We start from the raw sequence: 16770 nt of genomic DNA, 5'->3' as shown, positions 1-16770 counted from the left end.
CCGCCGTATAACCTATGGTATCCTTTGGTTCTTCAAAATCTTCTTCGACCACCTCTCATGCATCTTGAGAGCCGATAAGAGATTTCATTTGCATGCTCCAATTCTCGTAGTTCGTCTTTGTTAGAAGCGGTAGCGACATTTGACCCATCACATTCGCCATCAGCTTGGATACCAATTTGTTAAAATAAAACTCACTAACCTGTGAAGTAAATCTCACACACTAACGATAACTTGTGAAGTAAATCTCACACACTAACGATAGAACTCTCCTTTGTGAAAATAAGACAAAGAGTAAGAGAGGCAAATAACGTTGATTTTATGAAAAAAAGCATTTTCTATTACTCTTTATTTATTTGCTCTCCTGCTGTCCTTTGCTCTTACTTTACAATAAAAGGATTAGGTATTTATAGGTTTTTATAGGTTTTCTAACCCTAATAATAGGTTGAGAGAGACGCCCATAACCCTACCATTACTCGTACAAAGGCTCTTGGCCTTTTCTTTCGCTTAACTTTTCAAATTTACCTCTCCTAACAAATTACTTAAATTTAACATTTAATATTTTAAATTTATTTCTACAGAGACCACCTAAGACAATGTTGTTTAGGTCTCATTCATGTTGTATGTGTTTGTATTCTCTAGCCCCAATAGCGGGGTCACTTGTTTAATGGGTCACTTGCTAAGTATTTCCAGAAAAAGTAAGGGACCCATCTACGATTAAAGGTGGTGTCGCATTAAAAAACATAGAATCTATGTTTGAGTAGTTGCATTTTATTTTATAAATGTTAGGTTAGTATAGGGTATCCTTTTAATTTTTTTCTTTAGTTTTATTTTATTTTGCATTGAGTATTTCTCGTTGTTAAGACTCTTATGCAAACGTATTAATCCATGACATTGTCTTATAAAATTATTTTAAATGAATGCTTCGGCATTAAAATTTATGTCATGTGTATGGTGACAGCTCTATTTCAGCAGTAAATTAGGGTTGTTACAAGGTGTCTTAAACCCAATTTAATACCCAAACCACATAAACTTCTATGAAAACATACCATTTGAGAGTAATGAAACATGTTCACGATGACAATTTCATTATATTTCTTAGTTTTTGGAATAATATAATGAAAATATCAACAAAATATTTACTATGTTTCAAAAAATATTTTAAAATAATACCAATATTCTATTAATGAATTTTATAAAATATTACACCAAAAAAACAATAAAACAAAAACAAAAGCCAAAAGCTAAAATTCTATTAATGAACTTTATAAAATATTACACCCAAAAAAAAAAAAAGCAAAAACAAAATAAGAAAGCTAAAAACCAAAAAGAAACAACTAAAACAAAATTCAAACAATGCAATGAAGTTGTGGAAAGATGTCGTGAATGAGCCAATATGCCATGAATTTGTAAGCGTTTTGAGTCAAATGGATTCCATCCCAACTAACACGTTCATCTGGATTTGAACAAACTGATACTCCACCAACTCCGCACATCTTCATGAGACTGAAGTTATAGTCTCCCCCAATCCCGCAACATGATTTTTGCAAAGAAGTTTCATCAAACCCTAAATACAACAAACATGAATGATTAAGATATCAATTCTTTTGTATTAAGCTAATAATAATTAAGAAAACCATACCGAGTGTAAAAGCACGACGAAGGATCAACAACAATGCATTATAGTAGTCACCATATACGATTATGGTGTGTGGATTCTCTCTCTTGAGCACTGCAATAGCTTGCTTGATTTGATCATTGTGATAAGTAGCCAGGCCATTCAAATCTTTCAAACAATGAAGTTCATCGTAGGCAGTTGTATCATTGGTTTGGAATCCGGTGAGATAGATGGGTAAACATCCGATTGGAAAGTTTCCAGGAACAACAACTCGAGTAGCTCCGTAGCTTATCACTTTCTGCACACAAAAAATGTCAGAGATAAGTAAAAAAAAACCCTAATTCAAGAAGTTAAATATATACCCAAAATTACCTCAACGGCACTTTTTATGGTTTGAACAACTTGGGGCACCAAATCTTTCACCTCTGGAATAGTTTTGCCTTGGAACAACGCATAATTATAATCGTTCCCACCGATCTCGCCCACCAAGAACAAAGCATTCCTTAATTTCTCGTTGCAATCTATAAGATACCAAACAAAATACACATCAAAATGAAGATATATAAAAGAAATATAATTAATTGGAGAGAAATTAGAAACCTCTTTGATTGTAGCAAATGGAGTTGAAATGAGAGAACATCCAATAAAGTTGTTGGTTGAGAGAAGAATTGGTGAGCGGAGATAAGATTTGGTTTTGAGAAAGAAGGTGAGAAGACAAAGCCGTAGAACCAGCCACTGCGAAATTCACACCATGCCTTGTCAATGCATCTTTGTTCAAATAAGGGTTCACCAAGGGAAGTCCAGCGTCCAAAGCTGCAATTTGACATATCATTAGACACCAATTTGGGGGGCTTCACAATATTAGTACAATATAAGGTTAGAAGGAAGGGATACCAAAGTAATCAATCATGAGAAGACCATTGGAGCAGCGACCAGTGGATTTGTTGAAGAACGTTTCACCGTAAGGAAGATTAGAAAATGGGGTGTTGGGGTTTTGACGAATGAGATTTCCGGTGTCGGAAATTGAATCGCCGAGTTGGTAAATAGCGTCGAACATACAAGTTTTGAGCAGATGGGCTTTGGATGAAGGACAGCCAAGAACTGAAAGAAGAACAAGAAGAACAGCAAGAACAATAGAGGAAGGAGATTTGGTGGAAGCCGCCATTGTTGAACAACTTCTGAATTGGAATTGGAATTGTTGAATGGTGGAAGGGTGAGAGGTTTGGTTTTATAGGTTACTATGGTTTCCCAATCCTTTTGGGAACATAAAAGGGTTTTCATTTGTTTTTGAATTTCCTAATCTTTTAAGGATAGGATTCCAACTTTCCTAAATCTTAGGAAATTTCAAATTGATTCCTTTTTATCTTTTAGTTTTTATTAGTTTTGTTTTAGGAAATATAAATTCAAATATTATTTCAAAAGAGAAAAGCTATTGGATTTATAAATTTAAAATAAATAAATCTTATCTATTAAGTTTTTTAAATTGTTTATATTGTTTAGGATAGATTATTACAAACTTAGACGTAGATTATTGACTATTGTTTATTCGAATGGAGGATAGCTGCAGTTTTCTCTATCACAATTGATAATGCAAGTTTCAATGATATACATATTTCGTTTATTACGAGAAGGATTTGAAGTTAGAATTCACTTGTCTTAGATGGAGATATATCACACCTGAGGTGTTGTGCCTACGTAATTAACTTGATTGTGAATGAAGGGCTTAAAAAAATACATGACTCCATTTCCGTTCTAACGTAGTGAGGTATCTTAGATCATCCCGTGAGAGATTAGAAAGGTTTATAGATTGTGTTGAACTTGTTTGCTTGAATGTGGCAACTAAATGAAATTCCACTTATTTAATGCTTAAAATTATATGGTCACCAATTATTGATGATTGAAAAAATGTTGGGTAAAGTACTTGAAAGTCTTCTACGACTCAATACAAAGATAAATGGTTCTTTATATGTGACTTATAATTCTTATTTTCATGAAATTTGGGGTATTCAATAATTTTTAATTGAGGGGAGTTCGAATGTGAACTATGTATTAATTAATATGAGTTCAAATGTGAACTCCAAGCCGACATTTCGGCTGATCCGACTTAGGTCTGATACGCTCGAACCATTTTCGACTAGTTTCAACTCCCCAAAGCTTTTAAGGTTAGTATGACACCATTTTAGCTAACTAGTTTAAAATTTTTGTAGTCAAGTTTACCTATTATTTTATGTAAAATTAGGTTTAGTTAGTTTAAATTATTTGAAGTCAAGTTTGCATTATTTCATGCAAAATTATGCTCAGCTAATTTAAATTATTTGGAGTAAGTTTAAATTTAGTTTTAGCCCGTTTAAATTATTAGGAGTAACTTTAAATTATTGTATGCAAAATAAGGTCAAGCAACTTTATATTATTAGGAATAAGTTTAAGTTATTTTATGCCAAATTAGGCTGATCATCATATAATATACAAAAAGAAACTCCAGATATTTGATATCTTTCTCTTTGAATGAGATCTCAATTCCAGCGACGGTTATAGATATCTTACAACTGGAATCCCTCTTTTTTCCGATCCAGTTCCTCCACCACCGCGAACTCGAGTTCAATCTTTCCTTTCAGTTTAAAATTTTTGTAGTCAAGTTTACATATTATTTTATGTAAAATTAGGTTTAGCTAATTTAAATTATTTGGAGAAGTTTGCATTATTTTATGCAAAATTATACTTAGCTAGTTTAAATTATTTTATGCAAATTTAGTTTTAGCCAGGATAAGTTTAAATTATTGTATGCAAAATTAGGTTTAGCCGGTTTAAATTATTATGCAAATTTAGTTTTAGCCGGGGTTAGTTTAAATTATTGTATGCAAAATTAGGTTTAACTTGTTTAAATTATTTATTTTATGCAAATTTAGTTTTAGCCAGGGTAAGTTTAAATTATTGTATGCAAAATTAGGTTTAGCTGGTTTAAATTATTAGAAATAAGTTTAAGTTATTTTAGGTAAAATTAAGCGAGTCAATCCCACAATAAAATTCTAATTTAGAATTTGAGAGAGTAGTAGTAAGCTATTATCAAGGGGTGGTAGTAGTTTTAGCCTACGCCAACCAAATAAGTGGTTCAACTATCGATTGGTTGGAAGAATTGTTTGATGTATAATGATACGTGTCCAGTGGCCCTGCACTGTCATATATGTAATATGTCTTATGATATGATATGTGTTGCTTTATGATATGCTTTATGATAGGCCAAGATATGCCAAATAACATCGTGTTATAAATGAAATGTCAATTCAGTATTATGATGAATCATGTTATGATACGAAATGCCATGATATTCTATGATATGAATATGTTTGGCATCGACACGTTATAACATGCTATGATATGTATTAAAATGAGGTATTTTACAATGCACAACCCCTAAGCTATGATGTGAAAGTTGTTGAACACAACTCTATGTGGGAAACACTCTCACACTTTATTAAGACCAATCAAGAAAAGATTTACAAGACACTATGTAGAAACTACTATGTATTATCGGGATTTCTTGGGATGATGAACTAAGTAGGGCGGAGGGGTATTTATACTAGATGATGGGCAATCTATTCCTAAAATTTCTTTTCTAAAGTACGTAAATCATTTTCCTAAATTTATTCCTAAAATTCCTAAATCATTTTCCTAAATTTATTCCTAAAATTCCTAAATCATTTTCCTAACATACAATGTGATTACTCATACAATGGTTCGGCTTAACCCTATTGGGCTAGTGATGATATTTTAACACTCCCCTCAGCACTAGTCCTCATTTGTTACACCATATTGAACTAACAGCGAAAACACTCATGTTTGCCAGTATTCAGCCCTTCTGCAAACAAGTCTGCCACTTGATCATCTGTCTTAATCTGCTGCATCTCGATTTCTTCCTTCAAGACTTTCTCTCTAATGAAATGGTAGTGTACTTCCACATGCTTTGTTCTAGCATGAAACACCGAATTTTCTGCTAGGCGAATCGCAGATTGGTTGTCGCAATGAAGTTATATTGGATAGTCAATTCTCTGGTGCAAATCTTCCATCAAGAGTTTCAGCCACGTACTTTCTTGAGCTGCTCCAGCTGCTGCTCTATACTCTGCTTCTATAGTTGACAATGATACTGTTGGTTGTCTTTTGCTACACCAAGAAATTGTTCCCGAACCCAACTTGAACACATACCCAAAGGTTGATCTTCGAGTATCGTGGTCTCCTGCATAATCAGCATCACAGTATCCAACTAGCTTGCAGTCTTTGCTTCTTTTGTACAGAAGACCATAGTTGATTGTACCTTTGACATATCTCAAGATCCGTCCAGCCGCATCCAGATGAGGCTTCTTTGGATTTTGCATGTACCGATTCATGACTCCAACTGCATAAGAAATATCAAGCCGAGTTAAAGTTAGGTAGATAAGACTACCTACCAGTTGTCGGTATGTCATTTCATCATTCAACTTTTTGCCTTCATGTGCACAAATCTTGGCATTTGTCTCTATCGGTGTTGAAGCTTGTTTGCATTCTAACATGCTGAACTTTTAAACCATATCTCTTGTATACTTTTTGTTGACAGAGAAACAATCCTTCATTGTTTAAGCTCTCCTAGCTCTTTCATTTGAAAACGTATTGATAAATTTTCTCTTGTTTGATGAATTTCTCTTTCTTCATCTCCGGTGATAATCAAATCGTCCACATAGACCAACACAATTGCCAATTTTCCTTCTCTTTCTTTGATAAACAAGCTTGAGTCTGCATGTGCAACTGAATACCCACTTTCGGTAAGAAATTCAGCAATCTTACCATACCAAGTTTTTGGTGCTTGCTTCAACCCATAAAGAGCTTTTCTAAGCTTGCATACGTGGTTAGGATTAGCTGAACTCTCAAATCCCTTTGGTTGATTCATGTAAATCTCCCTGTCTAACTCTCTGTGCAAGAAAGGATTCTTCACGTCCAATTGCCACAGTTTCCAATCTTTACTTGTTGCAAGTGCTAGCAGAACTCGTACGGTAGTGATCTTTGCCACTAGACTAAAGGTTTCATCATAGTCTAGTCCATATTGTTGAAAAAACCTTCGAGCTACGAGTCAAGCCTTGTATCTCTCAATTGATCCATCTGGTCGACGCTTTATTTTGCAAACCCACTTGCAAGAGATGGGTTTGACATCTCCTAGTCTTGGTACTAGTTCCCAAGTTTGATTATGTTCCAGGGCTATAATTTCTTCCTCCATTGCTTTCTGCCAAGCTGAGTTGTTAATTTCTTCCTCCGTCTTCTACAATAGCTGCATTGGCATACTTAAGATATCGCTTTTGGATTCTCTTTTATCGCCTAAGTTGTTGATGTGATGTTTCCTTTTCAACAGATTCACTTGATTATTGAGTCATTTCTTCCTCATCAACATCAATGTCAACGAGTCTTTAGGTACATCAACATTTGGTTGAGTGTGTGTAATTTGCTCCCCCATCTTCTGTTGTAGAATTTCTTCGATGTTATTTGAATCTGGTAGAACTTTCTTCTCGGGAGACCACCATGTAGATGGTTCATCGAAAACTACATCTCTTGATGTATAGCATTTTCCACTTGTTGGATCACAGTACTTCCACCCTTTCCTTTGATTGTCATATCTGACAAATATACACTTGACTGCTGATTGCTTGTGGATGTATATAATAAAATGATGTAAAATTCACAACAATAAGTGCAAGTGTACACCATCACAAGTAGCAAGTAATAAGTAAATTATCGATTCCACAAGGAACCTATCTTTTTGGTTAATTTTATCGCTGGAAATTAAATGAGTTTTTGGGTAGCATTCAAATAGGTGTGGGTGATTTTAACTACTTAAACAAAACTAAAAGAGAGTGTCACTACTGTCGAAAAAATAGAAAATGATGAGAAAATCAACTAATGAGGAAGGCTCGGCCAAGAGAGATTAAATAGATAAATTGTTGAGTTTTGTGATAGATTTTAGTTCCTTTTAATAGATTCCCAAGCCCAATTCCGAGGATCATGAATGGTGATTATTTCCATAATTGTTGTAATTTCTATTAAAAAGACTCTAGGAGAAGAATTATTCCTAACCCTTCTATTACCCTTCAAGTCTCCTTGGAGGGAACTAGAGTATTAAAGAGGATTTCATTGCTCCCTCTCTTCTCCCACATAAGAGAACAACTATGTAGGTAAAGTAGCTAATTAAACACACATGTAAATTATTAACAACAACTCTTTAATAAACTAAAATCATACCGTCAACATACTTAAACTATATAAAACTCTCTCGCCTCCCCTATAAAGTTTTGCTCTCCATATAAACTGAATTAAACAGAGGAACCCACATCTTAATCATATAAAATTGATAGAGTAAGAAAAGAGAGTAAGGAAATAGAGAGTTATCCAGCTTTGTTGCCGTTCTTCAATGGAAGTTTCCTTCCCTTGAGCTCTCATGTCCACCACGTTGTCCTAATCTATCCTTCTTGGTCTTCTCTTCCTTCTACTGTCAATAGCTGCTGGATTAGGGTTTTTCTTCTTCTTCTCTAGTTTCACAGCAGTTCACAGCGGCAGAGGCTCTAATCCAATTTTTCTCTCCTAAAGTGTGTCACCCTCCTCTTGGTCTTCTTTTTCCTTTTATATTGGGCATGGGTTCCCCTTTAGGGCTGAAAAGGAATAAGTAGTCCACATAGGATGTTCCTCATTCGATAGTCAATGACCCACTTAGACTGCTGATGTGGATTTAAAATTTCCATGTCATCCCCCATTTGTTTCCAAATTTACTACTCCCTCATGGTTTAGTATAAATGTCTGAAATTTTACCACATAACTCAATTAAATGTATAATTAAGATCGATTTATGTCAAATCATATTTTTTTTCATGTTCGACGGCAATAAACGATTTCATGCTCACTAAATAGAATAAATGAGGTAATAAATGAGAAAATGGTGAATAAGAGTGTAATATTAACTACAAAAAGACTTGATATGACTCTACCTTTAGAGAGTTATCAACTGCTTTCTTGTCAAACGTGGTACGTTGATGGTCAGGCACAAATACATAGCAAACACAACCAAATACTCGTTAGTAGCTAACAATAGGTTTCATGTCCCATAGTATCATAAATGGTGAGACAAACCCTAGCCTTGGCTGGGGAAGACATGGGCAACCGTTCGCATAGCTTCAGCCCAAAATCTTCTTGGAACATTCTTTGCATGTAACATGCTTCGACGGATTTCTGCAAGATGTCGATTCTTTCTTTCTGCTACACCATTTTGTTGTGGCATGTTGGCACATGTAAATTGAGGTCGTATCCCATACTCGTGTAAATATTGATCGAACTCATTTGGTGTGTATTCTCCACCATTGTCAGAACGTAGACAACAGATCTTCACTCCTATTTCTCCTTCGATCATCATCTTGAATTCTTGAAATTTCAAAAACATGTCAGACTTTTCTTTCATAAAGAAAATTCCCACATATCTTGAGTAATCGTCAATGAACGTCACCATATACCGCCTTCCACTGATGGATGCTTGTTTGACATATTGACAAAAAGCACACACAACGTTTGTTTTGGCTTCAAGTTGAAGTAGACCTTTGAGCATGGATTTTTCCATAATCAGCTTCAACTTGTGGTAGCCAACATGTCCCAATCTTGCATGTCATAGATCTGTTGTCTCATTCTTCCGTGTCTTGTCAACATAGGCAGACTCTGTAGATAGAACATAAATGGAATCCACTCTTCATCCTTTTATTGTCGGCTTTCCTGTTATCCTAATATCTTAATAGACTTTCACATCTTATGGCCCAAACAAGACATAGTTTTCTCATGTTGTTAGTTGTGATACTGACAACAGATTCTTCTTTATTCCTAGTACATGATAGACATTATGCAGTGATACTACATCAGATTTATTGTCAGGCATGATTATCGTATTACCGATCTGAGCAATTGACAACTATGTGTATTTGTTGTGCGTACCATACGACTTCCTTTGTACTCTTTCTTGTCTTGCAACTTCCTCTGATCGCCAGTCATGTGGTTTGAGCATTATGAATCAACAATCCAATCATTCTCATAATCGATATGGTATCCCATCATCGCCATGAATGTTTGCTCATCTTCTTCTATCGCATACAGTACCTCTGCATCCCATTCCTCCTCCATCTCAATGTTGAAGGATGCCACATTGCTTTTGACAAATTTTTTCTTAGACCAACAATCCCTGTACATGTGGCCCTTTTTCCCGCAATTGTGGCATATGCCTTCAAATATCTTCCCTTGAGAGTTATTGTTATCGTTCTTCTGAGCTCTCCGTGGTTGTACAGTTCCTTGGTGACTTCTTCTTTTTCACCATTGTATCCACGTTTGGTAGACGACCTATTATTGCTCCGGCTTTCACTTGTGTAGAGTGCTTCTTCTTCACCCTTCAATGTGATGCCTCCTAATTATTTAGTCATGACTTCTAGGCTGGCTAACAAATTTTCAAACTCTACAAGTGATGGTTGAGTGGGCCATTCTTATATAGCAATAATAAAGCTTCTATATTTTGGTCGCAATCCATGGATTACAATCCTCTTCATTCAAGATTCTACAATGGCGGACTTCGGGTCTAGTTCAGTAATCTCCCGACATATCGACTTGACCTTGTGGAAGTATTGAGCAATCGTCATGTCACGTTGTGAAATTGACAACAACTCATTCTCCAGAAGTTGTAGCCTCGTATCATTCTTCTTTGAGAACAATATCATGAACGTGTCCCATGCTTCTTTCAGTGTCTTGTCATCCTAAATATGCTCTAACATCTCTTTTTCGATTGTGGTCTTTAAGGCAAACATTGTTTTGCCTACTTTGATTCTCCATTTGTGCAAGGCGCTGTTAGAATCCTCCTCTGCCAGCGTGGTTTTGCACCCGCCAACGATCTCCCAAAGATCATGTCCTTGTAAATAGAACATCATGCATGTTGCCCACGTGTTGTAGTTGTTGTTGTTGAGTTTTTTGATTCCTCCAACGATTTGGAAATCACCCATTGTGTTGGCTATACCTCTATAATACCAAACAATCTCTTTCGACACAAGACTTGCAAAGTCACAGACTACCCACGACACAAAAGAAACTTATTCACTACTAATCTCAAGAAATCGTTTCTGATGTGGAAGATCAGACAGAGCTACAACCACAGAGCATACTAAGAATTCCAAGAGATAAGATAACCTACACTAACCTCGCTCTAATACCAGATTGTTGAACACAACTCAATGTGGGAAACACTCTCACACTTTATTAAGACCAATCAAGAAGAGTTTACAAGCCACTCGGTAGAAACTACTGCTTTGTATTGCTTGGGATTTCGTGGGATGATGACCTAAGTAGGGTGGAGGGTATTCATACTGATGATGGATAATCTATTCCTAAAATTTCTAAAGTGTTTACTAATGTATGTAAATCATTTTCCTAAATTTATTCCTAAAATTCCTAAATCATTTTCCTAAATTTATTCCTAAAATTTTTAAATCATTTTCCTAAATTTATTCCTAAAATTTCTAAATCATTTTCCTAACCTACAATGTGACTACTCATACAATGGTTGAGCTTAACCCTATTGGGCTAGTGATGATATTTTAACGAAAAGTTATGTTATGAACGAAATGATTTATATGGTTAGGATTAACCATATTGGGCTAGTGATGATATTTTAACAAAAAGTTATGTTAGGAACGAAATGATTTATAAAAGCTTATGTATGCATATTAGCGAGTGCAATATGTGAGGAATGGTAGGGGTTGTTCTATATGATTTATTTATGATACAAAGTATGGGGACCTCATGCATAATTGTATATTCACATACATCGGAATACTTCTTCTTTATGATGAGTGCGTACACTATGAGAGTGAAATGACCATCATGCTTGGCATGGTGCACGACGGTTGTACTTTCTGTTGGGATCGCACACCAACTCACACACTCGATCACAAAGAAATAGAAGAGAGAAAATGTAAGGAGAAATATGGGATACAGGATTTTTATTGTGTATGTATGTATATATATATGACTATTCTCCGTATATAATTTTATTCTCTAAAAGATTGAATAAGCTATAAATATACATCAATTTCCATGTCTCAATAGACAATATCCTTCAATCCCAACTCTTTTGGATGTCTAGCTATAGTCCAAAGGAGCTAGCCCGACCAACAGATCCAAAGGGTGTGCGAGCCCGTTTGGTGGGCTCATGTTTGCATACGTGGGCCGTGTGTAGAGAAATACTACACATCTAACTTGTACCGATTGGAGACCACCTAAGAGAATATTGTTTATGTCTTATTCATGTGGTATGTGTTTATATTCTTTGACCCCAATAGTGGGGTCCCTTACTTAGTTAGTGGGGTCATTTGCTAAGTATTTCCAGAAAAAGTAAGGCACCCATGTACGATTAATAGTGGTGTCGCATTAAAAACCATGGAATCTATGTTTGAGTAGTTGCATTTTATGTTATAGATGTTAGGTTAGTCTAGGGCATCATTTTAATTTTTTCTTTAGTTTATTTTATTTTGCATTGAGTATTTCTCGTTGTTAAGACTCTTATGCAAACGTATTAATCCATGACATCGTCTTATAAAATTATTTTAAATGAATGCTTCGGCATTAAAATTTATGTCATGTGTATGGTGACAGCTCTATTTCAGCAGTAAATTAGGGTTGTTACAAGGTGTCTTAAACCCAATTTAATACCCAAACCACATAAACTTCTATGAAAACATACCATTTGAGAGTAATGAAACATGTTCACGATGACAATTTCATTATATTTCTTAGTTTTTGGAATAATATAATGAACATATCAACAAAATATTTACTATGTTTCAAAAAAAATTTTAAAATAATACCAATATTCTATTAATGAATTTTATAAAATATTACACCAAAACAACAATAAAACAAAAACAAAAGCCAAAAACTAAAATTCTATTAATGAACTTTATAAAATATTACACCAAAAAAAAAAAAAAAAGCAAAAACAAAATAAGAAAGCTAAAAACCAAAAAGAAACAACTAAAACAAAATTCAAACAATGCAATGAAGTTGTGGAAAGATGTCGTGAATGAGCCAATATGCCATGAATTTGTAAGCGTTTTGAGTCAAATGGATTCCATCCCAACTAACACGTTCATCTGGATTTGAACAAACTGATACTCCACCAACTCGGCACATCTTCATGAGGCTGAAGTTGTAGTCTCCTCCAATCCCGCAACATGATTTTTGCAAAGAAGTTTCATCAAACCCTAAATACAACAAACATGAATGATTAAGATATCAATTCTTTTGTATTAAGCTAATAATAATTAAGAAAACCATACCGAGTGTAAAAGCACGACCAAGGATCCACAACAATGCATTATAGTAGTCACCATATACGATTATGGTGTGTGGATTCTCTCTCTTGAGCACTGCAATAGCTTGCTTGATTTGATCATTGTGATAAGTAGCCAGGCCATTCAAATCTTTCAAACAATGAAGTTCATCGTAGGCAGTTGTATCATTGGTTTGGAATCCGGTGAGATAGATGGGTAAACATCCGATTGGAAAGTTTCCAGGAACAACAACTCGAGTAGCTCCGTAGCTTATCACTTTCTGCACACAAAAAATGTCAGAGATAAGTAAAAAAAAACCCTAATTCAAGAAGTTAAATATATACCCAAAATTACCTCAACGGCACTTTTTATGGTTTGAACAACTTGGGGCACCAAATCTTTCACCTCTGGAATAGTTTTGCCTTGGAACAACGCATAATTATAATCGTTCCCACCGATCTCGCCCACCAAGAACAAAGCATTCCTTAATTTCTCGTTGCAATCTATAAGATACCAAACAAAATACACATCAAAATGAAGATATATAAAAGAAATATAATTAATTGGAGAGAAATTAGAAACCTCTTTGATTGTAGCAAATGGAGTTGAAATGAGAGAACATCCAATAAAGTTGTTGGTTGAGAGAAGAATTGGTGAGCGGAGATAAGATTTGGTTTTGAGAAAGAAGGTGAGAAGACAAAGCCGTAGAACCAGCCACTGCGAAATTCACACCATGCCTTGTCAATGCATCTTTGTTCAAATAAGGGTTCACCAAGGGAAGTCCAGCGTCCAAAGCTGCAATTTGACATATCATTAGACACCAATTTGGGGGGCTTCACAATATTAGTACAATATAAGGTTAGAAGGAAGGGATACCAAAGTAATCAATCATGAGAAGACCATTGGAGCAGCGACCAGTGGATTTGTTGAAGAACGTTTCACCGTAAGGAAGATTAGAAAATGGGGTGTTGGGGTTTTGACGAATGAGATTTCCGGTGTCGGAAATTGAATCGCCGAGTTGGTAAATAGCGTCGAACATACAAGTTTTGAGCAGATGGGCTTTGGATGAAGGACAGCCAAGAACTGAAAGAAGAACAAGAAGAACAGCAAGAACAATAGAGGAAGGAGATTTGGTGGAAGCCGCCATTGTTGAACAACTTCTGAATTGGAATTGGAATTGTTGAATGGTGGAAGGGTGAGAGGTTTGGTTTTATAGGTTACTATGGTTTCCCAATCCTTTTGGGAACATAAAAGGGTTTTCATTTGTTTTTGAATTTCCTAATCTTTTAAGGATAGGATTCCAACTTTCCTAAATCTTAGGAAATTTCAAATTGATTCCTTTTTATCTTTTAGTTTTTATTAGTTTTGTTTTAGGAAATATAAATTCAAATATTATTTCAAAAGAGAAAAGCTATTGGATTTATAAATTTAAAATAAATAAATCTTATCTATTAAGTTTTTTAAATTGTTTATATTGTTTAGGATAGATTATTACAAACTTAGACGTAGATTATTGACTATTGTTTATTCGAATGGAGGATAGCTGCAGTTTTCTCTATCACAATTGATAATGCAAGTTTCAATGATATACATATTTCGTTTATTACGAGAAGGATTTGAAGTTAGAATTCACTTGTCTTAGATGGAGATATATCACACCTGAGGTGTTGTGCCTACGTAATTAACTTGATTGTGAATGAAGGGCTTAAAAAAATACATGACTCCATTTCCGTTCTAACGTAGTGAGGTATCTTAGATCATCCCGTGAGAGATTAGAAAGGTTTATAGATTGTGTTGAACTTGTTTGCTTGAATGTGGCAACTAAATGAAATTCCACTTATTTAATGCTTAAAATTATATGGTCACCAATTATTGATGATTGAAAAAATGTTGGGTAAAGTACTTGAAAGTCTTCTACGACTCAATACAAAGATAAATGGTTCTTTATATGTGACTTATAATTCTTATTTTCATGAAATTTGGGGTATTCAATAATTTTTAATTGAGGGGAGTTCGAATGTGAACTATGTATTAATTAATATGAGTTCAAATGTGAACTCCAAGCCGACATTTCGGCTGATCCGACTTAGGTCTGATACGCTCGAACCATTTTCGACTAGTTTCAACTCCCCAAAGCTTTTAAGGTTAGTATGACACCATTTTAGCTAACTAGTTTAAAATTTTTGTAGTCAAGTTTACCTATTATTTTATGTAAAATTAGGTTTAGTTAGTTTAAATTATTTGAAGTCAAGTTTGCATTATTTCATGCAAAATTATGCTCAGCTAATTTAAATTATTTGGAGTAAGTTTAAATTTAGTTTTAGCCCGTTTAAATTATTAGGAGTAACTTTAAATTATTGTATGCAAAATAAGGTCAAGCTACTTTATATTATTAGGAATAAATTTAAGTTATTTTATGCCAAATTAGGCTGATCATCGTATAATATACAAAAAGTAACTCCAGATATTTGATATCTTTCTCTTTGAATGAGATCTCAATTCCAGCGACGGTTATAGATATCTTACAACTGGAATCCCTCTTTTTTCCGATCCAGTTCCTCCACCACCGCGAACTCGAGTTCGATCTTTCCTTTCAGTTTAAAATTTTTGTAGTCAAGTTTACATATTATTTTATGTAAAATTAGGTTTAGCTAATTTAAATTATTTGGAGAAGTTTGCAATTATACTTAGCTAGTTTAAATTATTTGGAGTAAAGTTTAAATTATTTTATGCAAATTTAGTTTTAGCGAGGGTAAGTTTAAATTATTGAATGCAAAATTAGGTTTACCTGGTTTAAATTATTTATTTTATGCAAATTTAGTTTTAGCCAGGGTAAGTTTAAATTATTGTATGCAAAATTAGGTTTAGCTGGTTTAAATTATTAGAAATAAGTTTAAGTTATTTTAGGTAAAATTAAGCGAGTCAATCCCACAATAAAATTCTAATTTAGAATTTGAGAGAGTAGTAGTAAGCTATTATCAAGGGGTGGTAGTAGTTTTAGCCTACGCCAACCAAATAAGTGGTTCAACTATCGATTGGTTGGAAGAATTGTTTGATGTATAATGATACGTGTCCAGTGGCCCTGCACTGTCATATATGTAATATGTCTTATGATATGATATGTGTTGCTTTATGATATGCTTTATGATAGGCCAAGATATGCCAAATAACATCGTGTTATAAATGAAATGTCAATTCAGTATTATGATGAATCATGTTATGATACGAAATGCCATGATATTCTATGATATGAATATGTTTGGCATCGACACGTTATAACATGCTATGATATGTATTAAAATGAGGTATTTTACAATGCACAACCCCTAAGCTATGATGTGAAAGTTGTTGAACACAACTCTATGTGGGAAACACTCTCACACTTTATTAAGACCAATCAAGAAAAGATTTACAAGACACTATGTAGAAACTACTATGTATTATCGGGATTTCTTGGGATGATGAACTAAGTAGGGCGGAGGGGTATTTATACTAGATGATGGGCAATCTATTCCTAAAATTTCTTTTCTAAAGTACGTAAATCATTTTCCTAAATTTATTCCTAAAATTCCTAAATCATTTTCCTAAATTTATTCCTAAAATTCCTAAATCATTTTCCTAACATACAATGTGATTACTCATACAATGGTTCGGCTTAACCCTATTGGGCTAGTGATGATATTTTAACACTCCCCTCAGCACTAGTCCTCATTTGTTACACCATATTGAACTAACAGCGAAAACACTCATGTTTGCCAGTATTCAGCCCTTCTGCAAACAAGTCTGCCACTTGAT

General features: G+C 34.4%; 2 protein-coding genes and 1 pseudogene across 2 annotated transcripts; all 3 read right to left on the bottom strand.

The window, feature by feature from the left end:
- Positions 1–1346: 1346 nt before the first annotated feature.
- On the bottom strand, positions 1347–2852 carry LOC111785775 (acetylajmalan esterase 1-like). Its single transcript, XM_087128734.1, has 5 exons — positions 2510–2852; positions 2216–2428; positions 1988–2136; positions 1640–1913; positions 1347–1564 (listed from the first exon to the last, which is right to left on the bottom strand). Exons 1-5 carry the CDS (start codon positions 2778–2780, stop codon positions 1347–1349), a joined length of 1125 nt encoding a protein of 374 aa, XP_086984860.1. The 5' UTR covers positions 2781–2852.
- A 2788-nt stretch (positions 2853–5640) lies between these two features.
- On the bottom strand, positions 5641–6159 carry LOC147790416 (secreted RxLR effector protein 161 pseudogene; annotated as a pseudogene).
- Positions 6160–12593: 6434 nt separating this feature from the next.
- Positions 12594–14194, bottom strand: LOC147790415 (acetylajmalan esterase 1-like). Its single transcript, XM_087128719.1, has 5 exons — positions 13852–14194; positions 13558–13770; positions 13330–13478; positions 12982–13255; positions 12594–12906 (listed from the first exon to the last, which is right to left on the bottom strand). Exons 1-5 carry the CDS (start codon positions 14120–14122, stop codon positions 12689–12691), a joined length of 1125 nt encoding a protein of 374 aa, XP_086984845.1. The 5' UTR covers positions 14123–14194; the 3' UTR covers positions 12594–12688.
- Positions 14195–16770: the final 2576 nt, after the last annotated feature.

This window comes from Cucurbita pepo, chromosome 11, assembly GCF_057944985.1.
Source record: "Cucurbita pepo subsp. pepo isolate OVF chromosome 11, ASM5794498v1, whole genome shotgun sequence".
Classification (NCBI taxonomy): Eukaryota; Viridiplantae; Streptophyta; class Magnoliopsida; order Cucurbitales; family Cucurbitaceae; genus Cucurbita; species Cucurbita pepo.
Note: the sequence above shows the minus strand (reverse complement) of the source record. Positions and strands in the feature narration are given on the sequence as shown.

Coding starts and splice junctions, on each gene's coding strand:
- LOC111785775 (XM_087128734.1), bottom strand. CDS start 2,780: ATGGCGGCTTCCACCAAATCTCCTTCCTCTATTGTTCTTGCTGTTCTT. Junction 2,429..2,509: donor TCTCATGATTGATTACTTTG/GTATCCCTTCCT, acceptor GTCAAATTGCAG/CTTTGGACGCTGGACTTCCC. Junction 2,137..2,215: donor CATTTGCTACAATCAAAGAG/GTTTCTAATTTC, acceptor GGTATCTTATAG/ATTGCAACGAGAAATTAAGG.
- LOC147790415 (XM_087128719.1), bottom strand. CDS start 14,122: ATGGCGGCTTCCACCAAATCTCCTTCCTCTATTGTTCTTGCTGTTCTT. Junction 13,771..13,851: donor TCTCATGATTGATTACTTTG/GTATCCCTTCCT, acceptor GTCAAATTGCAG/CTTTGGACGCTGGACTTCCC. Junction 12,907..12,981: donor TGGTCGTGCTTTTACACTCG/GTATGGTTTTCT, acceptor TGTTGTATTTAG/GGTTTGATGAAACTTCTTTG.